The following is a 16,427-nucleotide window of genomic DNA, read 5'->3' as shown; positions in this document are numbered from 1 at the left end:
CTTGTTTCATTCAGATCCTCAAAGGATCTATGACTATTGTCAATGTTGTGAATGGCTGTAATGCATGCACATTTCCACTCCATTTCTGACTCTGCATCTTCAACCTGACAAGAATGGGAGTTCACTCCCAGGGTCTGGGCTGCTTGGCTCACCTTCCTCCGGGGCTGAGCTCTCAGCTGAACTGTCTTTGTCCGAACTGCCTGATGAAGCAGTTTTACTGGTCTGTTTCTTCATGGTTCCTTTCTTCTCTATTTTTCTGGCCTTCCCTTTCTTTTTATTTTTATTACTCCCGAACGTCCACTACAAGAAAAAAGGAAAACAAAAACAGAGACTTTATTGTGAAAATCTGGAAGATTCAAAAGTTAACAGTCTCTGATGTTTGTCAAAATGGTTACAAGAGTCTCTATTGCTTTGGACACAAAATAAATATACTTTACATGAAGAAAAATATAGATTTTGAAATCTTGGTTAAAACTTCATAACTTACGGTTTGTAATGTCTTAGAGAACATAGATAATATAATGCAATTTAATTAATGCACTTTTTATCACGACAGAAAAACAAAGATATCAACTTTATGGCAAGTCAACTGAATTAATTAAAACTCAGTTGTTACACAAATCAGATTCTAATGTTTTCTGTGGCAAAGAGGGCAGTAATTGTTAGGGATTGGTACATCTGGGTTTTAGTACACAGAAAATGGTGATTCCAGGAAGGCAGGGAATAAAACTGCAGAAAGCACCAGGAGAAGGGAAAAGGACCATGCTTTGGCATAAATGGTAGCACTGGTACCAACTCCATCAAGGCAGAAAGTAAAGAAGATCATTTTATATTTGTGTGTGTGCACGCACATCTTTTAAAAAATCTGCATAGCCCTGGCCAGGTGGCTCAGTTGGCTGGAGCACTGTCCCATGCACCAAAAAGTTGCAGGTTCGATTCCTGGTCAGGCCACTTACAGGTTGCAGGTTTGATCCCCAGTTAGGGCATGTATGGGAGGCAACCGATCAATGTTTCTATCTCACATTTATGTTTCTCTCTCTGTAAAATCAATAAACATATCCTTGGGTGAGTTTTTAAAAGTCTGCATATATCATACTATAATGTATGTTTAAACTGTATCATAAATAGGATATCCCATACATCTAAATATAAGGAACCTTCAATATGCATGATGAAAATAACAGGAAGGTAAAATATGATTAATCATTCCACAACTAAAAAAAAGAAATATCACCTTCATTAGTTATTTTAATTATAAGGCTGAATGACCATGCAATCGCTTTAAAAATTCACAAAGACTCGTTATATTAAACTCTACCTCTTTTGATATTTATTTAGGAGAATGATTTTAAGTGAAAATCACTTTTTTTGGAGGGCTTTTATTTACTATAAAGAACAATCCTTTCAGCATCACAGAGTGAATTATAAATCTTGTATTAACATGAAATTTCTACATTTAATATTCAACATAAGAACAAAAGACTTTTTCTCCTTCCCCTCCTCTCTCCTACTCTTCCACACCTCTGCCACCTCCTTTTCCTCTTGCCTCTCCCTCCACCTCTCTCCTCCCAGCCCTTCATGTTCCCTTCCTTTCTCCCAGCATCTCTCTTCTTCCTCTTTCTACCTCTCCCTTCATACACAACTTCTCTTTCCCCCTTTTCCCTCCAGATAAAGAAAAATAAACAAACAAAAGAGAACAAAGTCTTTGTTCCTTCTATAATGTGATGATAAATTGGCCTCCTACGATAATGGCTAATATCAGAAGTTAACTTATTTGTGTTTTTATTCTTCGGGAAAGTTGGTGGGGTAGTTCTGATGAGGTTTTCATTTTAGAAATGTTCCATATGAGTTATTCTTGTTTACTTCGATAAAATGCTGTGAAAGAGTGCTATTTTAATCTTCCGATTTTAATGCAGGGGTTTTTAAAATTGATTTTTTAGAGAGAAAGGAAGGGAGAAGGATAGATAGATAAAAACATCAATAAGACAGAAACACTGATTGGCTGCCTCCTGCACACACCCTACTGGGGATCGAGCCCACAACCCCGGCATGTGCCCTGACAGGGAATCGAACCAGCGACCTCTGGGTGTATGGGTCATCACTCAATCACTGAGCCATACATACCGGCCCGGGCTACTCTTAGTTATTTTAATTGCCACGTTATTTTTGAACAAGAGCTAGGCCTTTAAAGGGGCAAGTAAAAATAAAACAAACATGTTACAGGATGATATAAAATGAATTGTGGCTTCCCTTTATGAGTTAATCTACTTCTTAAACTTGAACATTTCAATACCTAGATTATTATTTAGACAGAAATCCTAATTCTTCTCTCTTCTAAAGCCTACTTCTTCAATCATTTCAATTAAAAAAATTTTTTATCGCCCTGGCCGGTTTGGTTCAGCGGTTAGAGCGTCGGCCTGCGGTCCTGAGAGACCCGGGTTCGGTTCCCGCTAAGGGCGCGTACCTCGGTTGCAGTTTGTCCCCGGCCCTGGTCGGTTGTGCGGGTGGCAGCCACTCAATGTGTTCCTTTCACATCAATGTTTCTCTCTCTCTCTCTCTCTTCCTCTCTCTCCCTCCCACTCTACCTGAACAAAAAATGGAAAAATGTCCTCGGGTGAAGATAAAAAAAAAATTTTTTTTCATAGCTTTTATTTTTTGAAACAATTTTTCTTTTTCTTTTTTAAAAGATATTTGTATTGATTTTTTAGAGAGAGAGGAAGGGAGACAGATACATTGATATGAGAGAGAAACATCAGCCCTAGCCAGTTTGGCTCAGCGGTTAGAGCGTCGGCCTGCGGTCCGGAGAGACCCGGGTTCGGTTCCCGCTAAGGGCACGTACTTCGGTTGCAGTTTGTCCCGGCCCCGGTTGGTCGTGCGGGTGGCAGCCACTCGATGTGTCCCTTTCACGTTGATGTTTCCCTCTCTCTCTCCCTCCCACTCTGTCTGTACAAAAAATGGAAAAATGTCCTCGAGTGAGGATTAAAAAAAAAAGAGAGAGAGAAACATCCATTGGCTGCCCCCCCACCCCTTCTGGGGATCGAGCCCACAACCTGGGCATGTGCCCTGACCAGGAATCAAACTGGGACCTCTCAGCCCATGGGAGGACGCACAATCCACTGAACCACAGTGGCTGGGCTAATTTTTATTTTTCAATTATATTTGACATACAATATATTAGTTTCAGGTGTAAAATCCAGTGATAAACATTTATATAACTTATGAAGTGATCACCCCAATAAATCTAGTACCTATCTGACACCATACAGTTATTACAATATTATTGGCTATATTCCGTGCTATACTTTTCATCCCGACTATTCTGTAAGTACTAATTTATACTTCTTAATCCCTTCATGTTTTTCACACACACACACACACACACACCCCAATCATCTGGCAACCATCAAAATGTTCTCTGTATTGAGTCTGTTTCTGGTCTGCTTGTTCATTTATTTTGTTTATAGGTTCCACATACAAGTGAAATCATACAGCATCTGTCTTTCTCTGACTTATTTCACTCAGCAAAATACCTCTAGGACCAACCATACTGTTGCAAATGGCAACTTTTCATTCTTCTTTTTTTGAATGGCTGAGTCAAATTTCACTGAATGTATGTATCACTTTTTGTTTTTATCCTCACTCAAGGACATTGTTTTCCATTTTTTGTTCAGATAGAGAGGGAGGGAGGGAGGGAGGGAGGGAGAGAGAGAGAGAGAGAGAGAGAGAGAGAGAGAGAGAGAGAGAAACATCGACAAGACAGGGACACATCAAGTGGCTGCCACCTGCATGACCAACCAGGGCCAGGGACAAACTGCAACCGAGGTACGCGCCCTTAGCGGGAACCGAACCTGGGTCTCTCTAAACTGCAGGTGGATGCTCTAACCCCTGAGCCAAACCGGCCAGAGCTCACTTTTTTTTTTCCTGAGGATATTTTTCCATTTCTCTTCAGATAAAGTGGGAGGGAGCGAGAGTGAAAGAAACATCAGCATGAGAGGGACACATCAACTGGCTGCCTCCAGCACAACCCCAACCAGGGCCGGGGAAAAGCTGAAAACCAAGATACATACTCTTGAATGGAATCAAACCCACAACTCATTGGTCCATGAACCAATGCTCTACTGCTGACCCAAACCGGCCAAGGTTATGTATTACTTTTTTAAACATATTTTTTCTTTTTATTGATTTCAGAGAGGGATAGGGAGAGACAGAAACACTGATAAGAGAGAACATCAACTGGCCACCTCCTGCATGGCCCCCATTGGGGATTGGGCCCACAACCTGGGCATATGCCCTGTCAGGAATTGAACCAGCGACCTCTTGGTGCAAGGGTCAATGCTCAACCACCGAGCCACATGGGCCGGGTTATGTATCACTTTTTATCCATATATTTGCTGATGGATAATTAGGTTGCTTCCATATTTTGACTATTCTAAATAATGCTGCAATAAACATATAGGTGCATATGTCTTTTCGATTTGGTGTTTTGGGTTTCTTCAGATAAACAGCAAGATTGGAATTGCTGGGTCCTTCATTATCTTTTGTTATGGGTTTTATTTTAAAGTCTATTTTGACAGGTATAAGTATTGCTACCCCAGCTTTTTTGTTTGTTTGTTTCCATTAAGTATCTGTTCCCATCCCTTTCCTTTCAGTCTGTGTGTCTTTCCATCTGAAGTGAGTTTCTTGTAGACATGTGTCTTGTTTTGTTATTTAATTCAGCAACCCCATGTCTTTTGATTGGAGCATTTAATCCTTTTGCATTTAAATGAATTATTGATAGATATGTATTTATTGCCATTTCATTATTCATATTGTTTATCTTTTCTTCTTCAAGAAGAACCCCTCCCCATTTTATTTATTTTTTATTAATAATCCCCTCCCCCTTTTATGGTTAATCCTCACCTGAGGATATTTTCCATTGATTTTCTGAGAAAGTGGAAAGGAGGGAGGGAGGGAGAGAGAGAAACATTGGTATGAGAAAGAAGCATCGATTGGTTGCCTCCTGCATGACCCCAACCAGGGCCAGGGATTGAACCTGCAACCCAGATATGTGGCTTTGGGAATCAAACCTGAGACACGTTAGTCCATAGGCCGATCCGCTAACCGTTGAGCCAAATTGGCCAGAGCTCCCCCTCTTTTTTAATCTTCACCTGAAGATCCCCCCCACCCCGCCTAAATTTTTATTTATTGATTTGAGAGAGAGAAAGAGGAAGGGAAAGGAAGGGATAGAGAGAGAAAGAAACATTAGTTTGTCATTCTACTTATTTATGCATTCATTGGCTGATTCTTGTATGTTCCCTGGCTGGGGATCAAATCTGCAACCTTGGCATAGGGGATGACACTTTAACCAACTGCGTTATCCTGACCAGAACTGGGGGATATGCTTTTTGATGACTTGCCTCCTGCACGTGCCCTGACTGGGGATCAAACCTTCAACTTTTTGGTGTATGGGACGTTACTCCAACCAACTGAGCCATCCAGCCAAAACAAGATGACCCTTTAACATTTCTTCTAATGCTGGTTTGATGGTGATAAACTCCTCTAGCTTTTTATTGTCTGGGAAGCTGTTTATATGTTCATCAATTCTAAATGATAGCACTGCTGGGTAAAGTAATCTTGGTTGCAGGTCCTTGCTTTTCATCACGTTGAGTATTTCATGCCAGTCCCTTCTGGCCTGCAAAGTTTCTATTGAGAAATCAGGTGAAAGTATTATGGAGTGCCCTTGAAGGTAAATAATTATTTCTTGCTGCTTTTAAGATTCTTTCGTGTTTTTTTTATCCTCACCCAAGGACACTTTTCCATTTTTTGTTCAGATAGAGCGGGAGGGAGAGAGAGGAAGAGAGAGAGAGAGAGAAACATCGATGTGAAGGGACACATCGAGTGGCTGCCACCCGCACGACCAACCAGGGCCGGGGACAAACTGCAACTGAGGTACATGCCCTTAGCGGGAACCAAACCCGGGTCTCTCTGTACCGCAGGCCGACGCTCTAACCGCTGAGCCAAACCGGCCAGGGCAATATTTTTTCAAATAGATTTTCAACTCCTTGTTCTCTCTCTTCTCCTTCCAGCAATTCCATGATGCAAATGTTAGTACACTTCCAGTTGTTCCAAAGACTCCTTAAACTATTCTCATTTTTTTGGATTCTCTTTTCTTTTATTATTATTATTATTATTTGGATTCTCTTTTCTGCTGTTCTGATTTGGTGTTTTCTGTTTCCTTATCTTCCAAATCTCTGATTTGATTCTTTGCTTTATCTACTGTTGATTCCCTGTAATGTATTCTTCATTTCAGCTACTGTAGTCTTCATTTCTGACTGATCCTATGTTATGTTTTCTTTTTTGTGTTGTTGTTGTTGTTAATCCTCACCTGAGGACATTTTTTCCATTGATTTTTAGAGTGGAAGGGAGGTAGGGAAGACACAGAGAGAGACATCAATGTGAGAGAGACACATCAATTGGTTGCCTCCCACACACACGCACCTTGATAGGGGCCAGGGATTGAATATGCAACCCAGGTACGTGCCCTTGACTGGGGATCAAACCCGTGGTCCTTTGGTGCATGGGCCAACACTCTAACCACTGAGTTATACCAGCAAAGGCCTATTTTATGTTTTCTTTCTCCATTTTTATGTTCTTTTATATCTCTTTGTTGAAGTTTTCACTAAGTTCATCTACTCTTCCCCTAAGTTCATTATACATCCTTATAAACCAGTGTTTTGAATTCTGCATCTGGTAGATTGCTTGTTTCCATTTCATATGAGTTCTTAATTCTGGATTTTGCTCTGTTCTTTCTTTGGGACATGTTTCTTTGTCTCCTCATTTTGGCAGCCTCCCTGTTTTTATTTCTATGCATTAGGTAGAACTACTACATCTCTAGCCTTGGTAGAGTGGCCTTATGTGGTAGGTGTCCTATAGGGCCCAGTGGCACAGCATCCCCAGTCACCTAAACTGGGCACTCCAGGTCCATTCCCCATGTTGGCTGTGTGCACCCTGCTGATGTAGTTGAGCCTTGACTACTGTTGGCACATCAATGGCAGTGATATACCCTTTGGCTGATCAGCTGTTAAAACTGGCTGTGATCACAGCAAAGGAGCTGTTGTGCAGGGGCCAACCCCATAGAGAATGGAGCAGGACTCACTTCAGCGGGGCTCTGGTGCCCAACAAGTTCACCCCTTGAGTGTGTCATTTATGGAGGTGGCTAAGAGGTGCTCTTGCATGGTCTGAAGCTGTCTACTGGTTGTGTGGGCTCTGGGGCCTCCCAGAAGGTATTGGCCAAGATCAGCTGCAGCCTGTGCCCTGCCCAGGGCCACCCAGCATGAGTTGCAGAGTAGTCTGGAGATGGCTATTTCTTTACTGGGCTTGGGGGTGCCTGGGAGAGGCCAAGCTATGAACCGAAGCCAGCTGCCGTAAATGCCAGACCTGGGGCCACTTAGCAAGAGGTACAGGACACACTGAGGCCAGATGCTGCTTGTTTGGGGTTTGAGGACCTTTGAGAGATTTTAGGAAATTCTCCAGTGTGAGACAAGACAGGCCATTTAATGACAAAGCCACTGGAAGAGGCTTGGGTGGGCCCACAAATTGGGTGTGAGGAGGCCCCTGGGAATCACCAAAGTAGAGCAAACTGTGTTAGCCAGGTTGGTGGAGACTCAAGTATGGCGCTTAACCATTTCAAATTTTAATCATTCAAGGAAAATACTTTTAGGTGAGTTTTAAAGAATCCAAAACAGGCTAAGGTGTTTAATTTCTCTGTTATCAGAGCTAAAATATATCACTTCCTATGCTGACAAAATAGATACAGTACTAGAGGCAAAAATGTATATAAAACATCTTTTGCACTGGGTTTGGTAACAACAAATAACACAATTATGCACATATTAATAAGTATTTACTGGCTGGTTATGAAAATGGCCATCACTCTCTTCTTCCAAACAGGGTGTCTTGGCATTTCTACCCAATAGAAATATGGAGGCCAAGAGGGTCACGTGTGTTAGAGACACCAAGTCTATATTTGCCTATAGATTTGGGTTTCTCATGTACAGTAGAGCCAAATTCTGGACTCTCCAGGGGGAAAAAGTGTTCATGAGAGAAATAAAGATCCAAATGTGAAGTGACACAGGTGAATCCAATTCAGGAGGTACTAGAAAGCTAGCTAGCTTCCTTACCCTCCCACCCTCTATCTGCTGCAATTTGCCACTGCCTCAGCTTAGCAACTGGCATTCATTTGTAGTCTGTGATGTTTATCCCTTGGGGGAGAGAAAGAAAAGATAAGAGTAAAATCAGAAAATAAAGTGTTTCCATTTAAAAGGGCTTTCCTGGCTAAACTTTAGTGTGGAAAGAAAACCTCGTTTTCCCTTCCAACAATTTTCAAAAGTAATAAGACAAAAAAGATGCCTTACCTCCCATGAGACTAACTCAATAGGGTCTGTCATGCCAATAGCTCACAATATGCAACAGAATTTTAGGGGAATTGTAATAATGTATATAACTTTATTTTAAAAAATAAAATTTCTTGCCATGGCCAGTTTGGCTCAGTGGTTAGAGTGTCGGCCTGTGGACCAGAGAGTCTTGGGTTTAGTTCCCACTAAGGGCATGTACCTCAGTTGCAGTTTGTCCCCGGCCCTGGTTGGGGTCATGTGGGTGGCAACCAGTCAATGTGTCTCTCTCACATCAATGTTTCTCTCTCTCTCTCTCTCTCTCTTCCCCCTCTCTCCCTCCCACTCTATCTGAAGATAAATGCAAAAAAATGTCCTCGGGTGAGGATGAAAATAAATAAATACATACATACATACATACATACATTTTAAAAAATAGCCCGGCTAATGTGGCTCAGTGGTTGAGCATTGATTCATGTACCAAGAGTTTAATTCCCAGTCAGGGCACATTCCTAGGTTTCCAGCTTGATGGCCAGTGGGGGATGTGCAGGAGGCGGCCCATCAATGATTCTCTCTCATTGATATTTCTGTTTCTCCCTCTCCCTTCATCTCTCTCTAAAAAAAAAAAAAATCAATGAAGCAAAATATTTTAAAATAAAAATAAAGTTTCTTATGAATACACCTTTCAGTACTGAGAAGCTGGATTAAGCTACTTGCATATATACTTTTTAAAAGTATATCTTATTTTTGATAAACCTTTAAAATCTAGTTTGTTTTTTTATCCTCACCCGAGGACATTTTTGCACTTACCTTCAGATAGAGCGAGAGGGAGAGAGGAAGGAAGAGAGAGAGAGAAATATCAGTATGAGAGAGACATATCAAGTGGTTGCCACCCACATGACCCCAACTGGGGCCGGGAGGAACCGCAACCGAGGCACGTGCCCTTAGCGGGATCGAACGCGGTACTCTCTGGTCCGCAGGCCGACGCTCTAACTGCTGAGCCAAACTGGCCAGGGCCACTGGTTGATTCTTGTATGTGCCCTGAGTGGGGATCAAACCTGCAACCTTAGCATATCAGGATAATGCTCTAATACACAGAGCTACCTGTGCAGAGTGAAAAGTATTTTTAAAGGTAAAAGAAAATCACCCAAATTTCCATCACCCAAAGATAAATAATCACTTAATATTTGGGGGGCTAGTCTCATTCCTATTTATTCCTATTTAATACAGAGAAAGAGACTCAAATGGATTCCAATAATCTCCCAAAGATATTTTTTTCCTGCAGAATAGATCACATTTGTTAAACTACATTTACTCCTGTAAACCAGAGGTTCCCAACTGTTTTTTGTTCTCAGTACATACTTTAAATATTTGCCCAGTACCTCTTCTCTCAATCACAGAATTTAATAAACCATAAAAGAACTAGAAAAGGTTATGGCAGATAAAATCAACACAGAAATACCTTAATCCAGCCATTTGCCCAGCAGTGCTCACCTATCTCTGCTAAAGCCTTATTCTGTTGACTCTGAGACTGAGGGAAAATGAATTATTCTTTCATTGCCAGAGTGTGGCAGTAAATGGACTCTCAAAAGTCAAGGACAGGATTCAAAGGATGCTCTCAGGCCTTACCTATCCAGCACAGAGAAGAGGAAATGACCTAGCATTTCTTTTTTTTTTATCCTCACCCGAGGACATTTTTCCATTTTTTGTTCAGATAGAGTGGGAAGGAGAGAGAGGAAGAAAGAGAGAGAGAGAGAAACATCGACGTGAAAGGGACACATTGAGTGGCTGCCACCCACACAACCCAACCAGGGCCGGGGACAAACTGCAACCGAGGTACATGCCCTTAGCGGGAACCGAACCTGGGTCTCTCTGGACCGCAGGCCGATGCTCTACCCACTGAGCCAAACCAGCCAGGGAAACCTGGCATTTCCTAATTTGTTTTGGGAGCTATGGCTCTAAGAGGCAAGCTGTTGTGACTTTAAAAGTGTACTAAAGTGCACCACACAGAAGGCAAGAATGAGAAAATGAGTGCATGCTTATCTGCATCTGAGTACAGAGGCCAGAGCCACCCCCAGTGAGAGCTGCTCAATAACATCTGGGAAAGCAAAAGGGTCCATTGTCAGGACTCTCACACACACCGATGTCCTGCTTTCCCAAGCAGTCTACATGTATTCGGAACACACATAACAAAGGAAGCATGTATATACAGGGCAGGGCAAAAGTAGGTTATAGTTGTTCATATGGAGAATAATACAATAATTAATAATATTACAATTATAAATTGTCTCACATATGACTGTAAACCTACTTTGCCCCACCCTGTATATAGTGAAAAAAACCTAAAACAGAGACTGGAAGGAAGATGTTTTCTTCATAGATTAAAAGAGATTAGTAGTTTGACTCTCACTGATGTAACAGATACTCTAACGGGCAGCAATAATCGAATGATACAAGGAAGGTTAGTACTACACAACCCTGTGCCAGCCTGAGTCTGTGTGTGTCTGTGTGTGGGGGGTTATAAGCAGGTCTCTAATCTGGGAAGCAGCTGACTTTCCTGGTACTCGGCCAAAAGACAGGAAGGAACATGGGGTAGGAAGTAATTGCTTTCGATTTAGGTAACATTGAGAGAATGAGTACTTTGAGCAACATGGAGGCAAAACAAACAAACAAACAAACAAAAACACAAAGAAACTTCAAGTCTTCAGAGAGGATATCTCTAATGGGCAAGGAAGATCACATTCTAGGTCTCAGGAGTCAGAATAGAAACCACTGCAACCCAGTTACTCTGAAATGAATTTACAAGTGAAACAAAAATACTCTGAGGTAAGTAGGATTCAAGAAAAAAAGCTGGGCTAGTGATAAACTATACTGGGATTAGGGGTTAAAAGAATTGGAATACAGCCCAAGCCCTTAACTTGAGACTCTATCCTTATCTGTAAAGTAGAAACAACAATACTGCCTTGACCACCTATCAGGGGAGTGTGAGCCTCAAAGAAGACAGAATAAAAGATGTTTAAAGCACATCAGAAACCATTAAGTTCTACATAAATGCAGGGTACTATTTTATGATCTGAAATGCAGGAGTCCAGATGATCTCTATGACCCCTTGGAGTTTTAGAGTTGTAAGATTCTAAACTAACTGAGTGTTATACTAGTCAAAGCAATCTTCAAAATGGTACTATAGTCATTATTCTAGATCTTAACAGTGGCCAGCAAAGAGGTGTGTGAGAAGGGCATGGTTCCTGTTTTAGGTGCCCCCCTCCCCCACTGAAAGTAGAAAAGGGTCAGTGGAGCTAAAGAGTAAATTCAATTTAATGTCAGCTTAGAGAACATGAAGAATAGCTTAGCTTTCTTTTCTATGCAATTAATCAAAGTACAAAAGACATTACTGTATTTTATAACCAGGCAATCACATATATTTAACTGGAAACATAGAGAATCCCTACACTCAATCACAAAAACTTAAAGTCTGGTTATGAAGACAAAAACAAAAGTGAAACAAATGAAATATAAAAATATGTAAAATATAATCAGTACTCCATTCCACTGTTTAGTAGGAAGTGTAAGAATTTGTTGTAAACAAGTCTCAGCAAGTGGTCTATGAAAATCACTTTATTTTTTCAAATTCTTGTGATGAAATTTTAATAGTGTCTAGATAAATGAGGTGCTACTGTGTGATAATCTACATAACCAAGAACTAAGAAGTATGTAAAAATAAGGCTTGTAAGCAGTCCAAATAGTTGTCACTAAGTTCAAGTACTAAAGAAGAGTATTCCAACCTAAACTCTATGGGGTCCCCTGGTTTCCTGACCCCAGAGCAGATCAGATGCAGGAAGTTGAAAGTAGAGCAGATTACCAAAAGATGAAAACACTGGCCACTTCTTACCTACAGTAATGGAGAGAAAGAAAAGGTGTAAAAAGCAGTACTACACAGCTCAACATTCTGGAAGTCATTTTTCATGGTACAAGAACTGCCATTCATAATCATGACTAAATCAACAAGAAAAACAATTATATATAATAATATCTATCCAAAAAGACTTTTCAAATGTAGTGGGCTTTATATTTTAAATTTTTAAAAGTTTAGTTTCAGTATTGGGATAATTCATCTGTTTGGAACATCTTCTTCAAGAGGTATAGTGTGTATGAAACTTTATTAAATCAATACATACATAGGAAAATACCAGCTTAGCCGTGAAGGCCTTTATCAGTAGCATGTGCAAGCTATGTATTATCTGTAAGGTAAAGCAGTAACAAAATACTCTTGCACAGCTAGGCCAACTTCCTGGAAAAGTTGTTATTCAGTGAATTTATAAGTAAATGTTATCTTTTTCAAAATGTTTTATTAATAAAAGTATTGGAGCCAACAAAAGATAACAGAGTGGGAATTAGGAGTGTAACTAGATTAATGTGGGAGAACCTGAAGATCGGATCAGATAGGAGAAAAAGATAAGAAACTTCAGAAAGAAAGAGAAAAAAAATGGAGTGGGAGGAAAAGTAAGAAAAGACCAGAGTCTTTGGAGAGTCAAGTGGGGCCATAAATGCAACCAGGAAAGCTGATGAGTCTTTGAGAAGAAAAAGGTATGACATGTGCTGAACTACAGGGCTGGGCCTAATGCTTTTATTTCTCAAAAAATGTTGAAAACAAGACTATACATGAAGACCAGCTCTGGCTGGTCTGGCTCAGCGGTAGTGTCGGCCCACGGACCAATGAGTAACGAATTCTATTCCGGTCAAGGGCATGTGCCTTGGTTGAGGTTGGTCCTGGCCCTGGTTGGGGTTGTGTGGGAGGCAACCACTTGATGTGTCCCTCTCACTTCAATATTTTTCTCTCTCTCCCTCCCACTCTATCTGAAGATAAACAGAAAAATATCCTTGGGTGAGGATAATTCTTGTTAGGCAGAGGGTATTAGAACATAATTCAGCTGTTTCCTCACTAGTCTAATGTAGTTACACTTAATTTTGAACAACAAAATGGGTTTTCTTGGTATCCAACATGATTTTTACTGGTAACTTGTGAAACTCTAGGCTTTCTTCTTCTTTTTTTTCTTTATTGGTTTTAGAGGAGAGAGAGGGGAAGGGAGAGGAAGAGAGAGACAGAAACATCGATGACAGAGAACATCGATTGGCCACCTCCTGCATACCCCCCACTGGGGCTCAGGCCCACAACCTGGGCATGTGCCCTGACCAGGAATCGAACCAGCGACCTCTTGGTGCATGAGTCGACGCTCAACCACTGAGCCACACCAGCCAGGCTAGGCTTTCTTCTTCTTTTTTTAATCCTCACCTGAGGATATTTTCTATTTATCTTCATATAGAGTAGGAGGGAGAGAGGGGGAGAGATAGAAACATGGAAGAGAAAGGGACACATAGACTGGTTGCCTCCCAGAGAACCCTGACTAGGGCTGGGGATGAACTGCAACCAAGGTACGTGCCCTTGGCTGGAATCGAACCCGCGACTCACTGGTTCATGGACCAACACTCTAACCGCTGAGCCAAACCGACCAGGGCTAGGCTTTCTTCTTATCTAGCTATAGCTGTCTGTTTATATATGATCTACCATGTTTCTGAAAAGGATTCTGAACAGCTTAATTTAGGACTTCATTCCTCCTAACAAATGGACTTTTTTGTTTTGATCTTTTTTTAAAAAAAATCCCGTCTTGTGAGCGAGCGATTGCTAGCTCTCTTCCTCCTAATCTTGTTATTCTTCTTCCCTGACACTCTTATTTGTATCCTTTGTGGTGCTTCTCCTATCAAATGCTTTCAGGGACAAGAAGTAACAGCACCAAAATTCCACAGCACAGCATTATAGTCTACCACTGAGGTGTGCTTTCCAATATCCCAGGCTTGGTCAAAGTAAACCTTACAAAAAGAGTCCTATTTCTTATTTTTACATGTGCCCCAAATTACCACTGAGAATAATGCATTCACCAAAAATAATATATAAGTATATTAGCTTTCATTTAAACTTAGCCCCCCCACCCCACAAAGATAATATAATAAACCATTTACTATTCCCTCCCTAATTGAACCTTATACTTAATGTCCATCCAATGCACCAATGTTTTTAAGATAGGAAACTTTAATAACTTTTAGCTAGATATCTTCTTTCTCTAAAATCACTGCATGTCTCTCCTTATAACAAACCATCCATTAACCTTCTCACTTGTTCTTCACCAGTTTTCTGTGCTAGTAAATCTGAAGGGACCAACATACTTTTTTCTACCTGTATTCATTGTTCACTAATGGCGATGAGCAATAAAAGAGGTAGGAGGGGATAAGGGTTGGGAGGTGTATTTGGAAAAACTGCAGAGTAGCATCTGGTACAAGTAGGCTCCATCTGATTGAGACTTGCTTTAACAACCAAATTTCTAAAAGTCTAGTTTAATATAGCAGAAATGAGAAGATATAACAAATTACCTCATTATAGTTTTTACCTACAAAAAGACATGAATATTATTGTGAGAGAGAAAAAAAGGCAAGAGTCTCTGTCTCAAACTTGATATTCTAGGATCTCTCAGAAGTCCCCTACCCAATCCTACAGTAGCCATAAATAGGAGTTCACAGTAATACCACTGAGTTCTCCGGTGGTTGGCAGGATTTAAAAAAATTTTTTTTCCTTAATCTTCCTGGACAGTTTGCTTAATTGCCCAAGGTAATAAAATATTCACCCTAAGTCTGAGGTCAGGTCAGGTGCTTAGCTAGTAGTCTGGGTGAGAGTGATAATGCAGACTGAAGAACAGGTGCCTTCCAGGATGGCCACGATATTATGGCTGCTATTCCCTGTGGGGATGGGGGAAAGGAGACTGGAGCAGAGCTGCAAGAATCTTGTGGGCCTGGGGGAGTGGGACCTGAAGGCAACACTAAGAACCTTGTAGGGTTAAAGCTACTCAAAGTCTCATTACCCACTGGGCAGAGTGCAAACTGCCTGTTAGTTTTTTCTCCAATAAGTGCGTAAGAATCTGGGTAGCATTCAAAGGAGAGAACTTCTAGACATGGTTTAGTAGCTGCAAGAAACCCTAAGTCGTAGAGGTTTTTATGGACTTTGGATGTACTCTAGCACAAGTTTTGGGTTCCTCTAATGTTGTGGTGACACATACTCTGCCCTTCTGATAGTGGCAGCTAAAAAGAATGAAGGGAATCTCTACAGCAACTGCATACTTAGGATTCTGATTTAATGATAGAAATAAGAAGAATGAAATACTTCACAGAATACGTATTGCACGTATCTTAAGGAATTACAAAGACCATAAACATGTTATAGTATAGTCTAGACATACCACAGATTCAAATTTAATAGAATATTGGTAGGCTGGGGGAGGAAACCCACAACAGCTGATTTCTGAAATACGAAAAATAAAAGTAGCTGAGGTAGGAATAGTGGGAAAAGAAAATTATTCAAGAGTTTCCTGTATTATCTATACATTTAAAAAACAAAAATAGAAAAACAAAACAAATAAGTTACTTCACAGAGCCCGCTGCTTTTCTAAGATTGGATTATTATCAATTTGAGAGGCATTAAGGTTCCTCCATTAAAAATAAACAAAACAGCCCTGGCTGGTGTGGCTCAGTTGGTTCAGTGTCGATCTGAGCACCAGAAAGGTCACCGGTTCGATTTCTGGTCAGGGCACACGCTCAGGTTGTGGACTCGATCCCCAGTTGGGCGTGTATGAGAGACAACTAATTGGTGTTTCTCTCTTACATCGATGTTTCTCTCTCTCTTTCCCTTCCTCTATCTCAAAAAAATAAATAAAAACATATTTAATTTTTAATTTTTTTGTTAATCCTCACCCAAGGATATTTTTCCATTGATTTTCAGAAAGAGTAGAAGAGAGGGAAGGAGGGAGAGAAAGAGGGGGGAGAGAGAGAGAGAGAGAGAGATGTGAAAGAGATACATCGATTGGTTGCCTGCTGCATGACTCTGACCAAGGTCAGGAATTGAACCTGCAACCCAGGTAATGTGCCCTTGATCGGAATCAAACCTGCAATCCTTCAATCCACAGGCTGGCATTATAACTGCTGAGCCAAACTGGCCAGGACAATAAAAATATAACT

The 16,427-nt window shown here is 40.8% G+C and overlaps 1 protein-coding gene across 3 annotated transcripts in view; it reads right to left on the bottom strand.

Moving 5' to 3' along the window:
- The window catches only part of RTF1 (RTF1 homolog, Paf1/RNA polymerase II complex component), a 78,630-nt gene that overhangs the window by 45,304 nt on the left and 16,899 nt on the right, over positions 1-16,427 (bottom strand). For 2 of the 3 annotated variants that reach the window (XM_036241288.1, XM_036241281.1), the window contains 2 exons: positions 12,152-12,258; positions 153-300 (listed from right to left, as the gene is read on the bottom strand). In XM_036241288.1, coding sequence (XP_036097181.1) covers positions 153-234 — 82 coding nt within the window. In that variant the 5' untranslated portion in view covers positions 235-300; positions 12,152-12,258. The remainder of the gene's footprint in view (positions 1-152; positions 301-12,151; positions 12,259-16,427) is intronic. The other variant, XM_036241275.1, reaches the window with a different exon arrangement.

Source organism: Molossus molossus, unplaced genomic scaffold (assembly GCF_014108415.1).
Source record: "Molossus molossus isolate mMolMol1 unplaced genomic scaffold, mMolMol1.p scaffold_m16_p_1, whole genome shotgun sequence".
Taxonomy (NCBI): Eukaryota; Metazoa; Chordata; class Mammalia; order Chiroptera; family Molossidae; genus Molossus; species Molossus molossus.
This window is presented reverse-complemented; position numbering and strand designations above follow the sequence as displayed.